The sequence below is a fragment of the Colletotrichum gloeosporioides genome (assembly GCF_011800055.1).
Source record: "Colletotrichum gloeosporioides strain Lc1 chromosome Unknown consensus_38, whole genome shotgun sequence".
NCBI classification, from domain to species: domain Eukaryota; kingdom Fungi; phylum Ascomycota; class Sordariomycetes; order Glomerellales; family Glomerellaceae; genus Colletotrichum; species Colletotrichum gloeosporioides.
In genome coordinates, this window is record NW_025544683.1 from 74,627 (window position 1) to 95,782 (window position 21,156).

The 21,156-nt window shown below is 55.1% G+C and overlaps 2 protein-coding genes across 2 annotated transcripts; one reads left to right on the plus strand and one right to left on the minus strand.

Moving 5' to 3' along the window:
• Positions 1-351: 351 nt before the first annotated feature.
• Positions 352-1,966, minus strand: GCG54_00013551 (uncharacterized protein; the record flags this gene model as incomplete). The annotated part of the gene is made up of 3 exons (XM_045413403.1): positions 352-1,293; positions 1,343-1,885; positions 1,934-1,966. 3 exons carry the CDS (start codon positions 1,964-1,966, stop codon positions 352-354), a joined length of 1,518 nt encoding a protein of 505 aa, XP_045265037.1.
• Positions 1,967-8,879: 6,913 nt separating this feature from the next.
• On the plus strand, positions 8,880-9,306 carry GCG54_00013552 (uncharacterized protein; the record flags this gene model as incomplete). The annotated part of the gene is made up of 2 exons (XM_045413404.1): positions 8,880-8,992; positions 9,051-9,306. The coding sequence occupies 2 exons, from the start codon at positions 8,880-8,882 to the stop codon at positions 9,304-9,306; spliced, it is 369 nt and encodes a 122-aa protein (XP_045265038.1).
• Positions 9,307-21,156: the final 11,850 nt, after the last annotated feature.

The following is a 21,156-nucleotide window of genomic DNA, read 5'->3' on the forward strand; positions in this document are numbered from 1 at the left end:
ATGTGAGTACCACTCAGTCCAGTTCGAGTGATCCCATATCCGCGCGAGAAGAGCGCGACCAGGACTGGCCTCCGGAAACCTGAAGCAAGAGACTCAGATGTATACACACGTTCAAATGCAATATTTCCGGCCATGTAGACTTCTCCATTGCTATCATGACTATTCTATAATTCCCAAACATCAATCGTGATACTGTTTTCCTTACGAGCGGGGTTCGTTATTCATATCCTTTGTGTGTGCAAAATATACTGGGAGAGTGGCGTTCAGACGCGAACCGGCGAAAGTCATAGGAATGCCGATATAAACAAGATCCCTCCTCTCACCAGAGAGAAGTTGATGCTAGCATGCCCCCTAAACAGCCGTGCGCTCCGACTTCCACACGTTGCTCTGCGCGTCCTCGGGCACGGCGATGAAGTCCTGGCTGTCGCCGCCGCTGCTGGTGTCGCTGCCGTCCAACGAGCCGTCGTACGAACTCGTCTGCCACGCGGACAGCTCGTCCACGCGGCGGATGCCCATCATCCACGAGACCAGACCGCGCGGCACCCAGCGGCCGACGAAGCCGTAGACGTTGGCGCCGAGGCCGACGCGCACGGTGCTGCTGGTGATGGAGCCGTCGATCACGTCGAAGACGGCGTTGTGCAGGTGCCGCAGGTTGCTGCCCTTGAGCCCGCGGATGCGGCCGGCCGAGATGGCGGAGGTGCTCTGGACGACGAAGTTGCGGCCGTAGGCGTGGCGCGCGTTGTCGGGCCACATGAGGGTCTCGGTGGCTTCGGCATCGATGCCCGGGGCGCCTCCGTCCATGAGCGCCCGCTGGGAGGGGTGGGCGCCCTTGGAGGGCTGGAAGCCGGAGAAGTCGAAGGTGCCGAGCTGGACGTGGGTGACGGGGATGCCGAGGGGTCGCAGCTCGGCTGTCAGGACCTCGGTGAAGGCGGAGAGGGCGGAGGAGACGGTGGCCTCGGGGGCGTGGAAGGGCGGGTTGATGGAGGAGATGATGGACGGGGTGAAGACCAGGACCTTGGGCGGGGTCCACTTCTCGCCCGGGGGGCACAGGCGGCTCGTGAGGAGGGGTAAGAAGGCCTGGATCGTGAGGATGGGGTGCAGGAGGTGGGTGTTGAAGAGGTCGGCAAAGCTCGACGGCGGGATGGTCGCAATCGGCGAGGTCTGGTAGTTTAGGGAGGGGATGAGGATGACGGATTTGAGCTGGAGGAAGTTTGATTTCGTGTTGGGCGCGGGAGTGTGGGGGGAATGCAGGTACTGGGCGAAGCTGTCGATAGCCGCACCGGCTCTGGGAGGCTGCTGCCCGTTAGCACCCGAAGAGTGTCACAAAAACGAGCAAACTTACATCAGTTGTGTCGATAGTGAGGGGCAGGATATCCGGCCTCTTCAGGTTCTGCACCATGTGCTCGTCCTCCTCGGCATTGCACACGATGTAGACGATAAAGCCTCTACGCTCGAAATCCAGAGATAACGACTTCGTCAAGGGCAGCGATGGCGAGCCGGCGATAACGACGACCTCTTGCCTGCCTCCATTTCTCGCACGCTTCGCACGTCGTACCTTGCGGTTGTATCTTCTGTTGTACTGCTGGTATGAGACCACACCAATGACGGCGACGAAGGCACCAGTCAAGATCTTGTGCTTCGATACCCAATCCGTCACCTTTTCAAATCGGGTGAGGGCTATCACTTCGATCGGGCTGCTGTGGACGGGGGGTTGCGGCCGCAGAGCATCGGGGACCCATTCTGCCGTTGCGAGCGTCTCCTTCAGGGCATCGGCAGCCTTCTCGACGTGAGGGTTGACGATGCTGGCGAAGTCGTCGGTGTATTTGCGAATGTGGTTGGGCAGCGAGGACAGCTGGAGAGCGGCGATGGCGTCAGTAACGGGGATCTAGATGATGGCTCGTGTGATCACAAGCTCGAGCGGATTGCTACTCACGACGTCCAGGAACTGCTGGTCGTCCGCCGACATTTTGGGCGGCGTCTGGTCACGATGTACCGGGGGGGCCACTGGAAGCGAGATTTCGGTCGGAGGGGTTGGGTATGAAGGAAGCTTCGTATCTGGCGGTGAAAGTCTTTCTCTTTTTGAGATAGCTGGGGGATATGTCGGCGGATGGAGCTTTTTCCTCGCGGGTCGGCAAAAAAATGGTCAAGGGTGTTCGACTGGACTGTTCGTTCCGCGTAGATGGTGGGGAAGCCTCCGCTGCCCAAGGTGGAGTTTCACTGGCCGCCTGCCTCAGTCTACTGAGGCCCTCCCGCCAGTGCTCACCGAGGGGTCCGGGCTTGATCCGGGCGCCGGAGCTGATTGGTCGGCCGAGTTCAGCGCAGAAGCCCCCTCCTCGGTGCTATCTAAGGTTTGTTTTGTTTCTCCGAATTCAACGTCACCACCCTTTCCGGCGCATGAACCTCCCATTTCCTGAGCCCATGCTCGACTCCACGGTGCCCCTTTTGAGCCGTCTTCGTGCACGGCTGTCAAGGGCGGCCAGATGACAGGAGGACAGGAAGCCTTGACCAGGTGCTTGACTTCGTATATTCATCAGCTGAAAGCATCAACGTTGCAACGGGCATTGTTCAGTTCTCATTGACGTTGATTTAATGCTTTGCTGCTTGACAGCATCATATCGCGCAGAATCTGCCCTGGGCGACTGTGTGGTCAAATATCCCCGCTGAAGATGCGATTGTTGGAGAAGACGATGTAGTGGCTTTGCTTTCGCGTCGTATCCCATCCCAGTGCCACAAGAGGGTCATATAAAGCCCAACGTTCCACAAAACTCCTTCACATCTCCCTTCGGTCCTCAAATACTAGCTGAAACATTTCACATCTAGCTCATGTTCCGACGTTGAGAATAGTCTTTTCTCGACTGAAATTCACCATTCCGGGCCCAAGGCGGCCCGAGTTGGGCCTTCTGTACCTGCTTTCTCGCTCCTTGACGATCACCAACTTGCTTTATCTGGAAAGTTGCCCAATGTGAGCGATGATGGTTTGAGGGGATCGAGGGGCTCTTGTTCTTTCGGCTTCTTTCTGATGACCCGGTCACTGGTCTCGTCGCCTGGTTTGCGAGAACACGTTGTTCATTGATTTCTTGTTACACGACACATGCCTTCTGGAAGTTCAGAGTGAGCGGTATCGACGGAATGATGTTTTTTTGACCTAGTCGACTTTGGTTTCAGCAACCATGGTACTCTTGGATAATGGAAGAGCGTTGACTAAAGAGGCCCCGATCCAGACCATCCAGTCTTTCAGCCTGCTTCTGTAACATGACCGGATCCACGAGCCAATAAAATGCTTTCCGTTTTCATTGTTTACGATCAAAGACTCTTCTTGCCCCTGTTGGTTGTTTCTGTATGATTTCAGGGTACGGTCGACGACAACCGAGGCGCCAGGCTAAGAAAGCAAATCTTCCGCGTAGAACAGCACACTTACAACGCAATAGAGGTCAAAGGAAGGCATTTTAACTGAGACCTAGTCCTGAGCGTCGATTATAAAGGAAGAGACCAAACGGAAGTAGAAGGAGGGAGGGCCTCGAGTTACATATGGAGTTCTCAACAAAGCTTGAGCAAGATTATCACGGGAGCCACTGCTTCTAATATGGGGGAGGTCGTTTGAGTCCTCCTCGCGCTGGTTGGATTCAATAAGACCACGGGGCCAAAGGTCAGGAGCGCTGGAGGCAAGAGGTTCTCACCTGCCCATGCACCTGCCTTCTCCCGTCTACCTCTACGACCTGCTGCCTGAGGTAGCCTACCCACGCCCGCCCTCAGGTACTCGAACAGAATTATCACTGTCCCTTCCATCAACAGCCCGTGGTCTAGTGGGGTTACTAGGCGCATCAATTGATGCGAGTTCTCGAACGTCTCACGCCACGGGTGCGCAAGTTCGAGTCCCACTCTGGTCAACCATTAGTGGGGTTCTTGCTCTGCCGCCGTTAGAAAAATCCATAGCATCGTTACACCTGAGGCTGGTAAGAGTCTCCTATGGATTTTCATAGGACCCTTCTGGGTCCGAACTTTTTGATTTTTTATTGATTTTCATTTTGTGACTTTTGTGGTGACGATGTGCGTGAGAGCTGTCAGCCAGGGGCGAGTCCAGCCGTGTGACAATTTTCAATTATGCTCCTTCTATTAGACTGTGGCAGGTAGTGTTTAGATCTGAGATCAACCTGTATTTTATTACCAGGACGTTGCTTGTGACGATGTGCGCTTCCTAACCTGCTGTCGCTGGCGACAGGAGAGCCATTGATGTGACCCCCATCACGAAGGCAAAAGCTTTCCCTGCGTAAATGTTTTGGCGACCTTAAAAACCTGCACCGCCTACCACGTTCTCCAATGCCGAAGCAAGAATCGTCGCTGCGAGCCCAATCATGAGCTTCCCAGAGCTCCTTACGACGTCTCCATATCCTAGGGGGGACATCAGCAAGTCGTCGTGTCCCAGTCCCGCACATGCACAAGGAGCATCATCACAGCTATCCGCCGTCGTCGCTGGTGGATATATATACGGATGGATACTCGGAGAGAGCTTGAAAATACCTCATCACTCACCACGAGCCTAACACACTCGGTGTACCTTTGCATTACCACGAACAAGCTCGGCCTGATAAGCGTGGGATTAAACCAGCGCATTGCCAAAACGGTCGCCCCGGATTGTGCCCGATTGTGTTTCCAGAAACATATCTACGTCCTATTGGACGTCTTTATGTAGCCGCAAGTTCCGGGCGTCAGGTACGGCGTGCTCAACATCCCCCGCGTGATCCCGCGACACTCGTCTATGAGCCAAAACAGGGTGAGGCAAGGCGGCGATCACCAAGGAGCATGTGGCGACATACTCTATAAAGCCTTTCACAGTGGTACGTCTGCTCTCTGCCAACCCCAAATCCAACGGCTGGCATGATCAGTGACAACCCTGACGGCAAAATCTCTGGGCCACGTGCAGCTTTTTCCCCCGAGCATTCACCAGCCTCAACCCCCAAATGGCGCGTCTCGTCACTTTCCATCACTGTTCTCATATTATTCGCATGCCAAATCAACACCTAATCAGACTGGGTCTCTCATTATTGATTTTCACCGCACAGAGAGAGTATCACTGATTCAGTCTTCCACAGAGCACAGTTGCATCCTCACCAAGTCACGTTCGCTTTAGCTGAGGTAGCCCACCCAGGCTGTCAATCAGTATGATTTAACCAGCAGAAGGGTAGCTGAAGATTTCCACGCAATTTATAAGGCATTGTTATGAAATGGCATGCCGTAGAAACGACGTATGATCCTGTATGTGTCTCGTGATTAAATCGATGAACGGCGCGAGCAAGCCTCATCTATAAGTAAGAAGAGGCAACAGCCTTCTAGCCCAGAATCAAGACGCAGACTAAGCAAGGCACGAGGAAGAGAACAATTATTGCTTTTGCTTCCGCTACCCCATTGTCAGGTCAAGCTGTCCACATAAGAAGGAGTCAGCAAACGAGACTGAAGCACAGAAGGTCAACCATGCACACCTTTAACCTAACATCGCACCCCTTTCTCGCCGTCACTGAAGCATTACCAGAGAATACAACCAACCCAGACGTGCTGCCGCTCTCGTACAGAGTGTGAATATACACTTGTTGCAGGAACCAGCCTCACCTTCGCCTACACATGCAGAAGGGCAACGCCGTCGACCACCAAGAGAATTGGACCAACAGAAAGAGGTAGCCTCGAAGATCCACGCAGTTCATATATACTCTCATTATACGATGAGTGCCGCAGCAACAACTTGGGACAGCTCTACGCACGCCGAGCGTGCTCCAGACGGCGAGCAAGCTTCTGAAATTGAGTAGGAAGAGGAAAAGGATTTCTGCTCTGGGCTCAAACCAAATGACGCCAAAACACCACCAGAAGCGCGAACAAAATCTTCGGTGTGCTGGCACATTTCACATGAAAAGGGGATATCAGCAAACAAGACTGGAGCATGGAAGGCCGACCATATCCACCATTGCCTCTCGTCGTCACTCGAGTATGAGCAGAGAATACAAACAAGCCAGACACGGCGCGTTCCTCTGCCATAGACCACGTCCTGGAGCACACGATACTGTACTTTATCGTCACGCGGCTAAGACGAAGCAGGTGCAAATTGCTACGAGTGGAATGGTTCGGCTATTGGTGTTAGAGTCTTTCTCATGGGGACTAACATCACCCCCTTTTAAGCAATCCCCAAAACACTGAAGAAGGATCCTAGAAACCTTCACCAAAGACCTATATAATCAATGCATCTTGCATCAGATCTTAGAAGCGAGAAGCTGCAAATGTAAGATCTCGATGGCTTGTACTCCTTATCATCTCCAGCCCAAGACCACCTCAACCCCGCCATGATGACGAGCTGGCGGGCTGGGGCATCTCTCCACACACACGCCGCAGACATCAATCGGTATTCTCTACGGCAACGACGTATAGACGGGCACAAACAGAGGAGGGAAAGGGTGAGTTTAGAAGATAGATGATGGAGGAGCAGTAACATATGAAGCTGGTCTTGGTGACAGAGCGTAGGATAGACAATCCGAAGTTACAATTCCAGAAGTGCCAGATCAAAATGGAAGTTGATCGAGCAAATTACCCTCTGGCGAATATCTTCAATTCTGTCCGGCCGGAAGATATATCCCCTTTATTGCATGTCACTGATGCAGGCAACATCTTTCCCGATGGGACGAGATGGAGGCATAACACCCTCTCCCAATATTTGAGATCGCACACTTCCTCAGCGAGTACCAGCCACATCATGCAGCAACCTCACCACCGCCCTTCACACATCACACACAAATCCTCCCTCTTCGTGACTCAAACCAACACTTCACCCTCACCCTCCAGAGCGCATCTCCAAACATTCAATGAAGCGTAATGTGTCCTACCCAACCCACCGCCCCGGACCATTCCAACCCCCTGGGACCTCGCACATGCAAATCTCGGCAGCATCCGCCCTTTCCCTTCCCAGGGGGGTCCCCAAATAGGCATTCCGTCATCTCGCCTATCCTCCAGACCGACATGGCATTTGACGTGGTGAAATTGTTCAAAAAAGGCAAGCCAGCCAGCCCCGGAGCAAAGCACAGGCGGTGGGACAGCAACACGAGTCGGACATCGCGACGATGCGTTGCAATCCGGTCCCAATCCAGCCAGCGCAGAGAGCATTCTAGCCCGTTTGCCCCCCTCTGATGCATGTCAGGAGATAAAAACACAAGCTTCAAAAGGCCTCGACATATTAAACCTGGTCCCCGTTCCCCTTACGTTAGTGTTCGCAGCCCAGCGCGAACAGTAGAATGATGATGTGCAAACGTCAAGCCCGACCTTGGAAGAGTGCCGGATTACCCGCCTCAGTAAGGGGGAATGGGAAGGCGGGAGAAAAATAGACGTTGCGCCTCGCAACGATGCAAGAATAAATTCGGGAAGCAACTTTGCTTTTTCTTGAATAAATCCAATCCCCCCAAGGCAGAACCAGCCCGTTGCCGGCTCGCCGTGAGCCCAGATGCGTGGCACCCGCGGAAGCCTTTCCTGGGATTTTAGAGCGACTCAGAAGTAGGCGGAAGCGGAGATGAAAACCCGATTCGACCGCCGATGCAATCGCTGCCGAGACCACCCCAAAAAAACAGAGGGCTGGGGGCGTCTTCGGCTGGCCATGGCGACTGTGACCTTTGATGCACCTCTTCATACCCATCGTGATCTACCGGGGAGGAAAGCAACGGCCGAGTCGTTGAAAGAGGCGAAAAGCCCACTTGCGCTCTTTCGCTGTTGGCTGGAGAGTCGAACACGAAGGTTTCGGTCTTTTGATCACACGTTCTGCTCCTGAGTCGTTACAGCAGACGCCCCTTGTGATAAGGCTATCAGTGGCCTCTTTCTGTACGTTCAATCCACTCTGTCACTCCGCTTCAATCTCAATCACCCCCATCCCATGCGCCTTGAGTGTCAGGCACAGCGCCGAAATAGCGACAGATGTTCCCCCTTGTTCGACGGCCGTAAGGCATCGCGCAATCGGAGAATTAGGGCGGAGAGCTGCCTCGTGGTTTGCAGGAGATTGAGACGGCCACGCGCGATTGCGACGGGCCCCAGGGAGCCAATTGGCCCACGAGTTTCCAAGGTCTTGACACAAGAGGTGGAGGACTCGCATTTACCTGCTTGAAATGGGCCGTATCTCGCAACGAGAGGAGGCAAGCTGTTCGCGCGCGAAATCTTGTTTTGCGTGCAGGTGCAGGCTTACGGTGGGGGAAACCGGGTGTGCGTCTGTGGCTTGCAGATGCGAGAGTGCAAATCTGCCCAATCCAGCCGCAGAGGCCACCGGTGCTGACCGGTTTGGGGGGCAGCCGTGTCTGTCGCGTGGAGGAAACGAGGTAACGCGTAAAGTGGTTTTATTATTCGTTGCATTTGCACGCTTGTTGGTGCTTTGGTAGCATTATGCTTCGTTCGCCCTCGTCGAAGCCGTTCTATTAGTGGCTGCAGTTGGGTTGGCGCGCAACTCAATTGAGGAATGTATTGTGCTGGTTGACCGACTAGTTCCAATCTCCATCCGAGATCTCGAGGGGAGACCCCTGGCAATATTGGACAGCTGGCAGACATGACAATCAAACTGCCTGCTTGCAGCAGAAGCATGTGCTTGTGTGTCTCTCGGTTGTTGATGTTGCGATGTTTGCGACGCAGCGTGGAGTTGATGTTAGGACGAACGGACGCAACGCACGTCCAGGACGCGATATGTCGGTCAGCTATTATCAACACGTCTGATGGGATGTTCATGTCTCGGTCGGCGCTGCTGCGCTGATATCACCAATCTCGACGACACCTGCGGAACCCCAACCAACCAGCCCCCTAAGAGTAGCCTGCTTCAGCAAACATGTCCGAGCCAAGTTCCATCATCCATGTCTGTGCGGGATGGCATCAGGATGTCTTGCTTCCAGACGCTGGGACATCGGCCGTCCGGTGAGCGACTGGTGGGTGAAGTGATTGAACTGGCACGGATGGGGACGATGATAGGACCTCTCGTCAGCGCCGTCATGTTTGTATTTCGAAACACGCCGTTATTCCAGCAATGATCTAGAAATAACGCGTGCAAGACGCGATCTGCTGGCTGGCGTCAGCGTCGCAACCCGCGCTCTAGAGCCGATCCTGGCTGGAGGCGACGAACTCCTGCGCATCTTGTGCCCTTTTGAGGCATTCAGCTGCAATCCCAAGTGCCGCAAATGCACACTTGTCCTGCTGATTGCTCCGTTGCAGCCGCCGAGGCAAATTCGCCCAGGCCGCTGGCCCGACAAAAGACTGCGCAATGGTGTTACAGGCCCGGCTGACACCCTCTACGAGGACCCGGAATAGGCAGGCCGGTCGGCGCATCCGGTGTCCCGTCTGTGGGGGATGTGTCGGGGTGCGGTGGGTCGTCCGCTGCTGCAGGATTCGGGCCCTGGGGAAACAATCATGAAGACATGGAGCCAACAGGCAAGACTCCTTCAATCATGTTTCCGGTGGGCAGGCGAGGGCTTTGGATCTCCAAATGAGCCTCAAACTGATTCCCAGAACAATACCACAAGCCGAGGAAATCCGAGAAGCCGGTTGCTGAGTGCATTCGGTGGGTGCTCAGGCCAGCTCGTGATAGCTTCTGTGGGGAGCGTAAGGACCGGGGCGGCAGATTTCTCAAGCCGTAAGTCATGATGACGAGCATAGGGGTTATTTTTTCTGCGCTGACCCGTAGCGAGTGGCACGGCGCTGACGAACTTGTACTGGAATCCGAGACGGCGCCCGTATCCACGATTAAAGTGCCCTCGAATGTTTCTGCCAGATTGGCAAAATCTCCTCTGTTCCACAAGAATCCACTGCCGTATATCCCCCAGGACGGCAGCATGTGCCTGTTGCTCGGACGTTCGCAGTGACAATCCGTTTCCTGGGTTCTTTAATGACGGCATGTTTGTCGCCAGACTGGGACATTGAGAAAAGCATCGGCCAGGTGTCAAGAATTGATGATGGCCATCAAGCTCGCGGACATCCGCCCGTCAAAAAGTGAGGTGGCTGGACGCTCAAGGCTGAAATTGAGCGAGGCGCCGATCGTTTGCCCGTTCGGTAACCGTAGATGGGACGACGTCAGCACGGTGCAGGCCTCATCTACCGTTTCCGTGGTGAAGGAGAAGCCGCGATAGATGGCCTTCCCCAACATCGGCTTGGAATTATAGCATGGAACGCCACGCCACGGCTGACATGGGCAACGGCGCCGGTTACGAACAGCGTTCGTTCGGTCAGGAATCGGAAGCGCACCTCGCCTGCTGAGCAGCAGGCGCAGCTCTCCTAAGGAAAGCCCCGATGCACCCTGATCCTGGAGAATAGCTCCAAGAAGCTCCGAAAAAGCTCCAATGAAATCCCATGGTTGGCAGGTCCATCAATTGCGTTCGGTCGGCATGGCGTTTCCACGACGGAGCTGTTCTCCCCGACGACAAGCCGCAGGTTCTCCACTGCCATTCCTATCCTTGGAACAAAACCAATAGGTAGACGGCCGGCTGCGTGAACCGCTCAGGTTCGCTTGGCGTGGCTTCTTCGAACTTCGGAAGCTAGGCAAGACGTGGGCTGAAGGTATGCAGCTTCGCGTCATGACACGAACTTCGCGGCCAGGCTTCTGCAGCTCGCCAAGGGCAACGCTTCCGCGCAGCCAATCTGTGATATCCGCGGCCCGAGCTGGGGTGAGATCCAGGGCTCCGAGACCTTGAAAGCTGCAGTTCCTGTGTGGCCAAGATGATATCGCGCGGTTCGTCAGCAATCACGAATTTGAATGTCGCAACATTGACTGATCATCCATCGGCGATGGGATGCTGCGATTGATGTTGCTAGGGTCGATTGGCTAGTGACAGGCGAGGGGATACAGGCCTAACCCGTCAAGAAAGTTACTTTGATAGGTGTCCGAGCGGCTGACGGCGTGTCTGATTCGGGGCATTTGGAGAACCACCAGGGGTTGCCTTTGGGCCGCGATCTGGGCCTCTAGCAGTTGTGTAGCGCGTTGTTTGTGCCTGAAGTAGAGTTGGTGATTGATGATCATTGCAGATGCCACGCGACGGTGCTACCAGATCTGCCATAGTTGGAATATTCGTTGCTGTATCGTAATCACGTTGCCGTGCCCTGTCTTAGACAATATGATGTGGCCTTGTTAGCTTCGATCGAAATCCAGCCGTGCTCGACGGCTATGTTGACGTTCTAGAGCACAGCAAGTATTTATACGCCATTCTTCAGAGCTCAAACAGAGCGCGTCGAAACATACGGCGATGGTTCAAGTGGCAGGTCTTCATAGATCGCGGCGGCTGTTGACGCGAACCTACCGACGAGACGCTTTCAGCTTCCCCGCGAGCACGAATCGGGTGTGGATACGACGTTGTGTCGCTGCGCAGTTGCAGCGGCGAAATCGTTTCCTGGAAAAGGCCAGTCATGAAACACAGACAAGGCATGGAAGAGTTGCATTGGCGAGTGCGACCGTCGCCATTGGAACCAACTGGCAGACGAATTGAGTTTACACGGCCTCACACCATAGGCTCGCGTGAGTGAAGGCGGTGCTACGGCATGATTCGATATAGAGTGCCTGACGGTCCGGTTTCGCGCTGCTCTTCCCGTTTTTGGCGGAATCGCAGACACCGTGAGCTCCGAATAAACTGTGTGCTTTGGCAGCGGACGCAGCGTCAATTGGCAATTGGGCGACAGGCGCCGCGTGAAGGCTGTTGAGGAGATGATGGGATGGCAGGTGGCCTGTGTGCGGCTATTCCCTCGGTTCCGTCAACGGCGGCCCAACGCTTGGGACGTTGGCTGCACCTGTCGACGGCCATTACCGACATAGCCTTTGCCTGAGGTTAAATAGCAGCGGGCGTGCAATATACGGCGTTCCAACGCAACGCCAACACATATGACCTCTGTGCCGTTATTCAGGGTTCAATTGGCTCAACTGGAAGCACAATCAAACCCCTAATGCGGATACCGGAGCTCTGTGTTCGCGGACAGCACTCCAGGCCCACCCGGGTCGCTGGTCCGTCGGGCGGCGTATTCGCAGGTGTGATATGATGGTAATGGGAGTAATAGCGGCCATCTTAAGAGTTCGGGGGCCCGAGCTGGAGGTTTCGTTCTCGGAAAATCTTTCTTTTTCGCAGGGCCAGGCCATGTGCTGGACATGAACCCTTGCAGAGACGGCTGGGCGGGATATTGTGACAGACGGTGCAGCGGCAAGGGGAGAAAATTGAGGTGCAAAAATCTCTTCATAACGGGCCAACCCGATTTGTTGCGGACGGGGTTGCACAAAGGGTCCGGAAGTGAGGGAAAAGCTGCTTGGCTGGCACCGGGGAGAACATCGTCTTCAGAGCTCCAGAAGAGGAGGCGTTTTGCTGGGACAGGGTCTGCAGCAGTGCAAAGGGGTTGGGGCGACTGGCGACAGGAGACGGAAACCGTCAGTGTCTTGGGATGAACTGCAGGGCGCCCATTCCACCGTACGAGTTCCGACCCGACGTGATGGCAGCTTCCGCGCCTTGAGATAGACAGACGTCCGTGTGCTGGAAGGTGGCCAGTTGCTTGCAGCGAATTGTAGGGAAGTTGCCTGTTGCTGGTAGAAAGCTCTTCAACCGGAGCTGCCCAACTGACGATGCATCTTCACTTTTCACAACGCAAGAGACACACGAGACACTGTACCAATGCAGAGGATAAGGTTTGCATTACTAAGGCGGAACATGCCAGGATCGCGCATGGCAAGCACACGGCGTGCACAAGATCTGGCGCTAATCCCGGTCGGGACAAGGGGGGCTCGGCCGATTGGGTGGAACTGGAGACGGGATCGGAATTTTCAACCTTCCTTAGCGTCATGAGCCTCGTGTCTTTTGTGCGGGTTGTTCTGGTTGTGCAGCGTAGTGGGGCCCCTTTCCGTGCCGGGGCGCCGGCCTGTGGCTGAAGATGCACCGTGTCGGGACGGTGGTGGAGCACCCGATCACAGTCATGTGGGGTCGTCCCGTTTGGCAGCTGCAACCACTTGCAACTTGCAAGCATCTCTCTTGCCTTCCAAAAAACCTTCTAGACGACTCCACGAGGGTCCTCATCCCCCTGCATTCATTCAGAATCTCCCAATTCTCGTTTCGTACGCCTCGCCGTCCCCGAGACCCCATCTCCGAGCTCCTCTGTGGGTGCTCGACCGGAGCAAAAGGACACGCCAAAAAACCATCGAGCCAACCCCGTCACGTCTATTTGTGAAGCGAAGCTCCAAATTTGCCGTGTCTGTTGAGACTATTGATTTCCTACCATACCATGTACGACGACATCTGGCAACGCCCCCTCAAGAATGTCAGCGATCCCTTTCCTCTCGGATGGAATGGCCCGTCAGGGTCTGAGACAAGGCAAGCACCTAGGCAAGCCCGCCGTTCTCCCCCGGCCGAGAATTTGCGCGCCAATGGAGGCTTGCCGACTGACCGCTGGAAAATCGGTTGTTGGGAGAAGCAAAACCGCAATTCCGGCCTGCTGAGCCGTGCCGCCACCAAATGTTCGCCTTACGGCAACCAAGCCGTGTCTCTGCTCCGCCGCTCGGTACCGCTGGCGACAATAGCGGTCAAATGCTCGCAACGACGCCTAAGGTGCCAATCCAACCACTTATCAAGGGACATGTCGACAACTTGATGCACCTGCTGGGTTTGGCCAAGCCGACTGTCTATCAGGGGTTTTAATGCAGCCTGCCAAACGTCATGGGGTTGCACTTTGGCCTAGACAGCGGCTGGCATTGACTCAACCCAGGCGACATCCGCATGCCTTAGTCAGACACCGAGTGACGTCCGCAAACACCAACCATCGCCACCATTCTCCCCGCAGACCCTGCGGTGCACAGGCAAACCACCTACACGCATACCGCTGCATCAATAGTTTGTCGGTGCGAGTCCCCACGGACAGACCGCTACGTTCCAGCCATCAGAGTCTTTTGATGCTCAACGGCTGAGTGGACAACGTTGCGGCAACATTTGGGTCCGGGGGGTTGGGGAGGATCTCACGGAGGAGCCTCGGGCCCCCCAACGGCAGTCACAACGGCGGTCAAAACACTGCAGATGCGGTAAGAGAGAGGGGAAGAGAAAAAAAACCACAGTCTTGGCATCAAGGGACTCAGTGCGGAGGCTCTGCAAAAAAATCTGCACGCGTTGCCGTTGAGACGAATTACCTGATGGGTCGAGGAAGAGGAGCAAGAGTGAAGAATTTTTTGATATTGGAGCTTCACGATGCACTTGAGCCGCAGCTGCCGCGGGCCGTCAAAGCCATTGACAAATCACATCGAGGCAGATGGCGAGCAAGAAAAAAGCTAAATGGTGTCGCGAAGCGGCAGACCGGGTACGAAATCGCGGGGCCGACAAGGGTTTCTCGACGGGTTCCCAATTTTTGGCGTCGTGCAGATGGCTGCAGTAGCAGCAGCAAGCTGTGTGGTCCATTCTGGCCACCTCCGAAGCTTCGGGCCACGACGCACGCGCTCGCGTGAGGTCATTCCAACGAGTCATCTTGGCCAAGCCCCGCGCCGTTACTTGCAGCAGCTTCTGGGCCAACGTCTGACTTTGGTTGATTGAGGCCAGGGACTGCTTGCTGGCGTCGTGATCATCGCCGAGGCTTGCGGATACAACCCGTCAGAGAGTGAGAAATCGTGCGGCATACGGCTCTCATGAGAGGGGCTGGAGGGGTGGCTGAAAAAACGGAGTCGTGATCAGATTCTTTCTGCGGTCGCCGACGAGGTGCAGGCGGACAGCGACTGGCGGTGATGGCAATATCGACGACAAATGGCTTCGACAGCCTGCATGAGGAAAATTCTGAATGCATTGTCGCCTAGGAGCCTATGACTCTGTAATGCCGCGTCCTCCAAGCCGGTCATTATCTTTGCGGCAAGTTGTGTGTGTGGCTGAAGTCGAAGGTTCAATACACAATCTTAACGCCATAGCTGCTATACAGTTACTACCTCGGATTAACGACCAACATACAAGACATCTGGTGCTTCAAACAGACAACAATGAGACCACTACCCAAGCTTCGAGGGGGCTTCCTGAAATTCAGGGTCCAGGCCTTCGCAAACGGGTCCAACGCCCCGGTTTGAGGCTTCAAAAACTTGTAGTTCATGATGGATATCGAACAGTCTCCACTGCGGGGGGAGCTTTAGAGGAAACGCTCCCGGACAAGCGTCGCTGGTGTGGCAGACGCGTTGAAATCTCCAAAAGGCTCCACAGTTGCATGAGGGCGTGGAGTGCGAAAAGACAGACTTACGCTGGTTCGCAAAACGTCACCGCCATCGAGAACGAGACGCATGCAACCACTTTGGTCCTACATGTACCTACATCCTGCATGCAGAAATGGAGAGAATCCAGCCCCGGTCACGCGAAAGGAAGAAAAAAAAAAGGACGACGCGAATGGAGTCAAGTTGAGAGGTTTATGCGAGGTCGAAGTTTTCTTTCAACCTCTCGCCTTCTGGGGCTGGGGAACACGGTCTGTTCCGCCGAGCCACGTCGACGGTTCGAAACCAAAGTCGGTGCGAGTCTTCGGAGACACGCAACGCGCTCTTGCATGCTGCAGATCATGGCTTGGACCAACTCCGGCCGTTCGACCAAAGATAATGGCACCTGCTGATCAATAATGATACGCCCGGCGGTTCGATTGCGTGCCTTGACGCTCTTTCACACATCCCCAGTTGGCCTAATCTAGCTGAAGACGTGCAGGAGGCATATTGCTTGATTTACCGTTGTCCAATTGGTCCCTCCAGATAGATGATTGGCAGCACGACAGCGTCACCATCTTGGGGAGAGGAGGGGTCGATGTTCCACGGACCCGGCGCTCCGGTCGTCGTGCCGAGGATCGCCGCCCGTCGCCCGTCGCGTGTGAGAAAGAGGGGCGTCGCTGAAGAGTCGCCAGTCGCGTATCGTGCGCGCGCGTCGTCGTCGGGTTCTCCAATCTGGGGATGCAGATGCGGGGACCCATCAAAACCTCGAACGAGCCGGCGCACACCCCCCGGGAGAAGGGCGTCGAGTGTAGAAAGAAATGATGCCGACATCTGGCGCCAAAATCCACAACCAACACCACCACATCTCCCTCCTGCCTTGCTTTAGCCGCATGCGACGAGGTGTACGGGCTCACGACTGCCTATCTACTATCTACGCAAACCCGGGCTCGCTGGAATCCCCGGACAAGGGCCTTCCCGGGCTACCGAATAGCGCGAGTGGAAGGGCATGGAGGGGGACGAGAAATGGTGTGGGGTCGGGGAACGGCAGAGCATGGCCGGAGCCAGCTGGACCAGCGTATCTTGACACTTCTTTTTCGCGGTCCGCAAGCGAGTGGGATTCTTGGAATCCGGTCTACGAGCAATGGAGGTTCGTGGTCCAATTGACGCTTCGCTGGGCTTATCAGTTGCGCGGGCGTGGGCTGGTGGTTGGGTGCTACCTTGCCAGTTGGCAGCTGGTTCGGGGAAATACTTGCATGTTCCTTGATTTTTGGGGAGGTTTTCAGTTTTCAGTTTGGGCTGTCTGGAATGGTGGTGTACGGAGGCCGGCGCTGGTTCGCGACGTTCCTGAGCTGAAGGCGGGGGTAGGGGGCCATACTTTGAGTAGCGCTGCTAACTTACTTAGTAGAGGGGGTAGCCATCTGCCAGGGATATCTGAAGGTGTGGTGGTGGTGGTGGTGGACGATGACGATTTTCGTATGACAGCGAACGGGGTGAGGGGTAAGTGGGTGGTACTGTGTGAACGCACGCAAGCCTTCAAGGAAGAGGTCTCTGGGGGATTTGGAGTAGGCGCGCTTCTTACTCGTCCAGCCTCCCTGCAATCACCAGCCAGCCAGCCGGCCTACCGACCAAGATTTGTGTCGAGCCTGCTTTGGCTCCTGCAACTGTCGCTGCAACTGCAACTGCTGCGTTGGCAGAAGGCAGGCAGCAAAGCAGGTTCACGGCGAGACGGGGTTTCGAAAGCTTGGTGGGTGTGACGGCTCCATTGGCAGCCGAAGCAAGCTTGAAGCCTCCACGGCCAAAGGGCCGAGGCCAGGACGGCAGCGACCGTTTTTGGAGGCCGTGGGATGGATGCTACCGGGTGGGGCCAGATCCGGGGAAGGGCGAGGGAGTCATGTTGAGGCTTAACGATGGCGAGCCTTCGATATTTGCCGCTGTGGCGATGTGGCGCCAGGTATCTTGATGCTGTGGACGGACATGACTCCGGGGAGCCTTTGCACTCGAGATGGACTGAGTAGGGGCAGGGGCAAATCCGGGGAGTGTTGCGTCTGTTCCTAGCATTTGATGACAATTACAGGAACGTCTGTCTAACTAGTACGGCGCGACCGCGTTGAGGGGTTCATTAAGGATACCAACCGCGTAAAGTGGTCGAGACGGGACTACGTTATTCTCCAACGCAAGCGCCTCTTTTCATTTATTGAACCCAAGAATGGAAATGGCAATCCTTTCAGCGGCTTTTTTTTTTTTTTTTTTTTTTTTTTTTTTTTTGGGGGGGGGTCTNGGCTTTTTTTTTTTTTTTTTTTTTTTTTTTCCTGTCTGTGGGAAGGTCATGTGGGCTGGAGCACTGACCTTTGTTCGTCTGATGTATCAGGTGGGAAAGGCTTTTCTTTCATTTGACAAGCGCTCTAGACAAGGACAAAGCGGGAAGGAAGGAAAGTTGGTGTTTCTCGAAACGCTTTGAATCATAGTTGTCCGATTGACTACGTCAACCGACTAATCAAGCAGCTGCTTGAGTCGTTGAAGAGAGATTTGAGATTCGAGTGTGAGTGTTCCATTCAAAGAGAAATAAAAACGTGGCCTGAGTCGGGAGAGGCGCAGATGTGCAAATGAACTTCCCACCCCGGTGCTCCTTTTTGTCTGAGGAGGCCCAGTTTGTCGGCGCCGGTGGGACGGAACCGCGGGTCAGGGGTGTGGGTTTGCCGTGTTGGTTTGGGGCGAGCCTCCGTACAGGGGTCGCTCTCCAGAGAATGTCTCGATAATTGCCGTTGCATTCATCACCGATGGCATCGATGCAATTACGTGGGAATCTCGGACCGTTTGATGACGGTGTTGATGCGGCACTGGTAATTGCGGTTTTGCGGTGGGAATTCTATTTTCTTTCCGTTGGCGGTCGAGAGAAGACTGCCCGGAGCACGTCCCCCTCGCCCCCTTCTGGGTACGGTCTGTAACCGTTTTAGGCTGGTGGTTTTGCTCCCGCTGGGGTGCAAGACGATTGTTGCCGCCGCCTCCTTTTAGCTGGGACGGAGTATATGCCGGACTCGGAGGCAATGCTCTGGTCTAGATCATCGCATGATTGTGTGAGGGAGTGATGCTTCAGCGTGGTTTTGACAAGCGCCGCCGTCTTTTTCCTTCTTTGACAGCATGTTCTCGGGGGAGAGAGGTACCTGGCTGAGGATTGGGAATGAGAGAAGCTCGAATCTACGGCATGCTGCGCATGGGTTCATAGGAGACCGTGAACGCGGCAATGGCGTTTGATGCGGTTGCTTGCTTAGACGCCTGCATCAGTTCCAATGTCTCGTCCGTAGCCGCCGCCGTACGTTGGGCGGCAGCGATGTTTTGGAGTGTCAATTGGATTTATTTGGTGAGGTGGGATGACGGGATATGCATGCGCGGGGCCGAACGGGGCGTTTAAATCGGATGACTGAGGTGGTGTTCGCAGTGCTGCACTTTTCTCTTGTGAGACATTCAATACTTGATACGCGCCAGCGGATGATGGCAGCCCTTCCTTTTTTTCCTCGCCGTCGATGAGATTTCGCATCTCGATGGGACATCATACCCCGAGAATGGACCATGTTGCCGATGCGCGGGCTGCAGAAAGCAAAGAAGGCAGGCAGGTCTCAGCTCTGAGACTTGAAGCGGTGACCGGGGTGTGGTGCTCATAAGGCGACGACGCAAATCCCGCGCGCGTGGCCATTGGGGAAGAAGCAAAGAGGGGCACAGGGGGGATTGGGTAATCTGGTGCCGTTCGCTGTGTATGTCTTTTCTTTTTGCTTCATTGGGTCTCGCAAGCTTTTGGAGCTATGAGCGGCTCGTGTCTTGCGCGGCTACGGGAAGATGGTCACTACTGCAGAGGAGCTTGACGGTGGTGATGCACGGCGCAGGGTGCGGTGGCGGAACGGGTAGAGGGAGGGACAGATACTGGATACGGCGTCCCCCACGCGGGACACGGCGTGCAAGGCAGCAGCTAAATGGATCAGGCTAGGTGATTAGACGCAGTTAAACTAGATGGAAAGGACGGACGGAAGCCATGGGATTTAGTCTGCGGTGGCTTTCCCCGCTGCTTGTTCCTGGCGGATGATGCGTGTGTGTATTTTTGGGGGAGGAGGATTTGGTGGTTCGCGATGATAGATGTGGCTTGCTTCAGGCTTCAGGGGGAGCGCGAGCCCGTTGGTTGTTGGGTACACTAGAAGGGGGGAAGGACCGTTTTGGCGCGTCTGACGTGCGGAATGGCCTGCTTCTAACGGAACGAACACGCGCGTGAAAGGGGAGGGAGCGAACCAACCGATCGCGATCTTCTTTTTCCTCCTGGCGCTTGTGTGGCGCGGCGGCGGATCGACGAGGGCGTGTGTGTGCAAGTAAGTGTGTGTGTGTGTGCCTGACGATGCGTGCCGGATATCCAGATGATTGAAAACGGCATAGATAGGTGGCGTTGGGGTTGCTGTCGGTTGGGCCGGGGCGGGGCGGACTATCGTCGTCGAGCGAGCTGAGCCATGCGGCTATGAAGAGGTTCACTTTACTTGCGCGTCTTGGCGGCGATGGGGCCGTTGGGAGTTTGGTCTGTGTTAGAGGGAGGGAGGGAAGGGTTTGACGGTGAAGTGACGTTGTGTAAAAGTCCGCATATGCGGGTGAATGAGTAGTTTTGTAGCATCGTGTTACCCGTAAGCTAACCCCCTCAGGTGGTGTAAGAAAACACACTCCCACGATCTCGACGCGGAGATCTGGGATACGATGCAGGCCAAGTGGGCTTTTTGGAGTTGTGCGAAAATACTTGGTTTCTTGCCTGCTGCCCTCGGGGAATGGATCGATCGGCTTGGCGCTAAGGAGGCACGTATGGAACACGGGGGAATTTCAGAGACTTGGATTGCGTCGTTGTTGTCTGGTGGATGAACGCCTTTTTTTTCTTTCTTGGGTGGGCGGCGAGGAGAGGGATCCTCAGTTACATGCGCATTTTTGCATCACCTTACTCTTTTCTTTTTCCGGTGATGCTGGGCCAGGTAGGGTTGGCTCGAGCTGTTGCAGTGCAGTTCCATCTCGCTTGAAGCAGGCACTGGCACCGGCCTCCGGGTCTGGACGTTAAGGGGAAGGGGGGGGACTGGACAGGCACAATTGGCGATTGGGATTGGGATTGGGACTGGATTGGATCTGCATGACGGGATTTCCGTGGTATTGCGAATATTACATACGAATGCGTTTATAAGAAGTGAGGTTAAACAGAAAGGAGACATGCACGCACGTACACGAAAAGGCACTGTCGTGTGTGGGAAGTGGTTCCTCCTTTCCTTTTTAATGAACGTCGCGGTTTGGGGGGGATTACTCTGCAGTTCAAGTTCGTGTTGGTGTCTTGTGATTGGTCCCGTCGCGCGTCCGTGGGAAACGGCGTTCCGGGTTCGGTTCGGTCGCCCTCGTGCTCGGGACCGGGATGTCGGAGAAGGTCGAGCGTTCAGGCATTAGGGGGGCAGTGATTGGACGAGGGAGGGTGGGAAGATTGACGACCGTTCCCGGCTGGCTCCTGGAACTTTGGGGTTGATGAGCACTTTGGATTCAGTGAAGGCTGACTGGGATGTCATTCGATGGGCCGAGAGACTCCTCGTTGACTTGTGGATGAGGGTACCGGGAGAGAGATGCGATTTGCCAAAAGGAATGGTTGACGACCGTTTGGCGTTTTCATGCTGGGGGGTTCTCTCCTTCGGTTGGGAAAAATTGTCTTTGCCCTATGGAGTTGCAGGCATTTGGGTGTGCTATTTTGATATGCCCGCTGGAATTAGTCTTCGCTTGAGCCGCTGCCCCCTAACGTGCCAGCATTGAACAGACTCATCTTGGAGACATGAGAAAAAGGGATCACGATCTGGGCTTCCGCACATCTTAATTGCCTTGTCTTTAATTCAAGAGACGCTGGAATCGTTCATCACCGATGGGAAAGGGGACAGACACAGAAAAGGAGAAGGTACCCGAAAAGTACCTAGCGCGGGTGGACACCGGCCCAAGTCATGCCT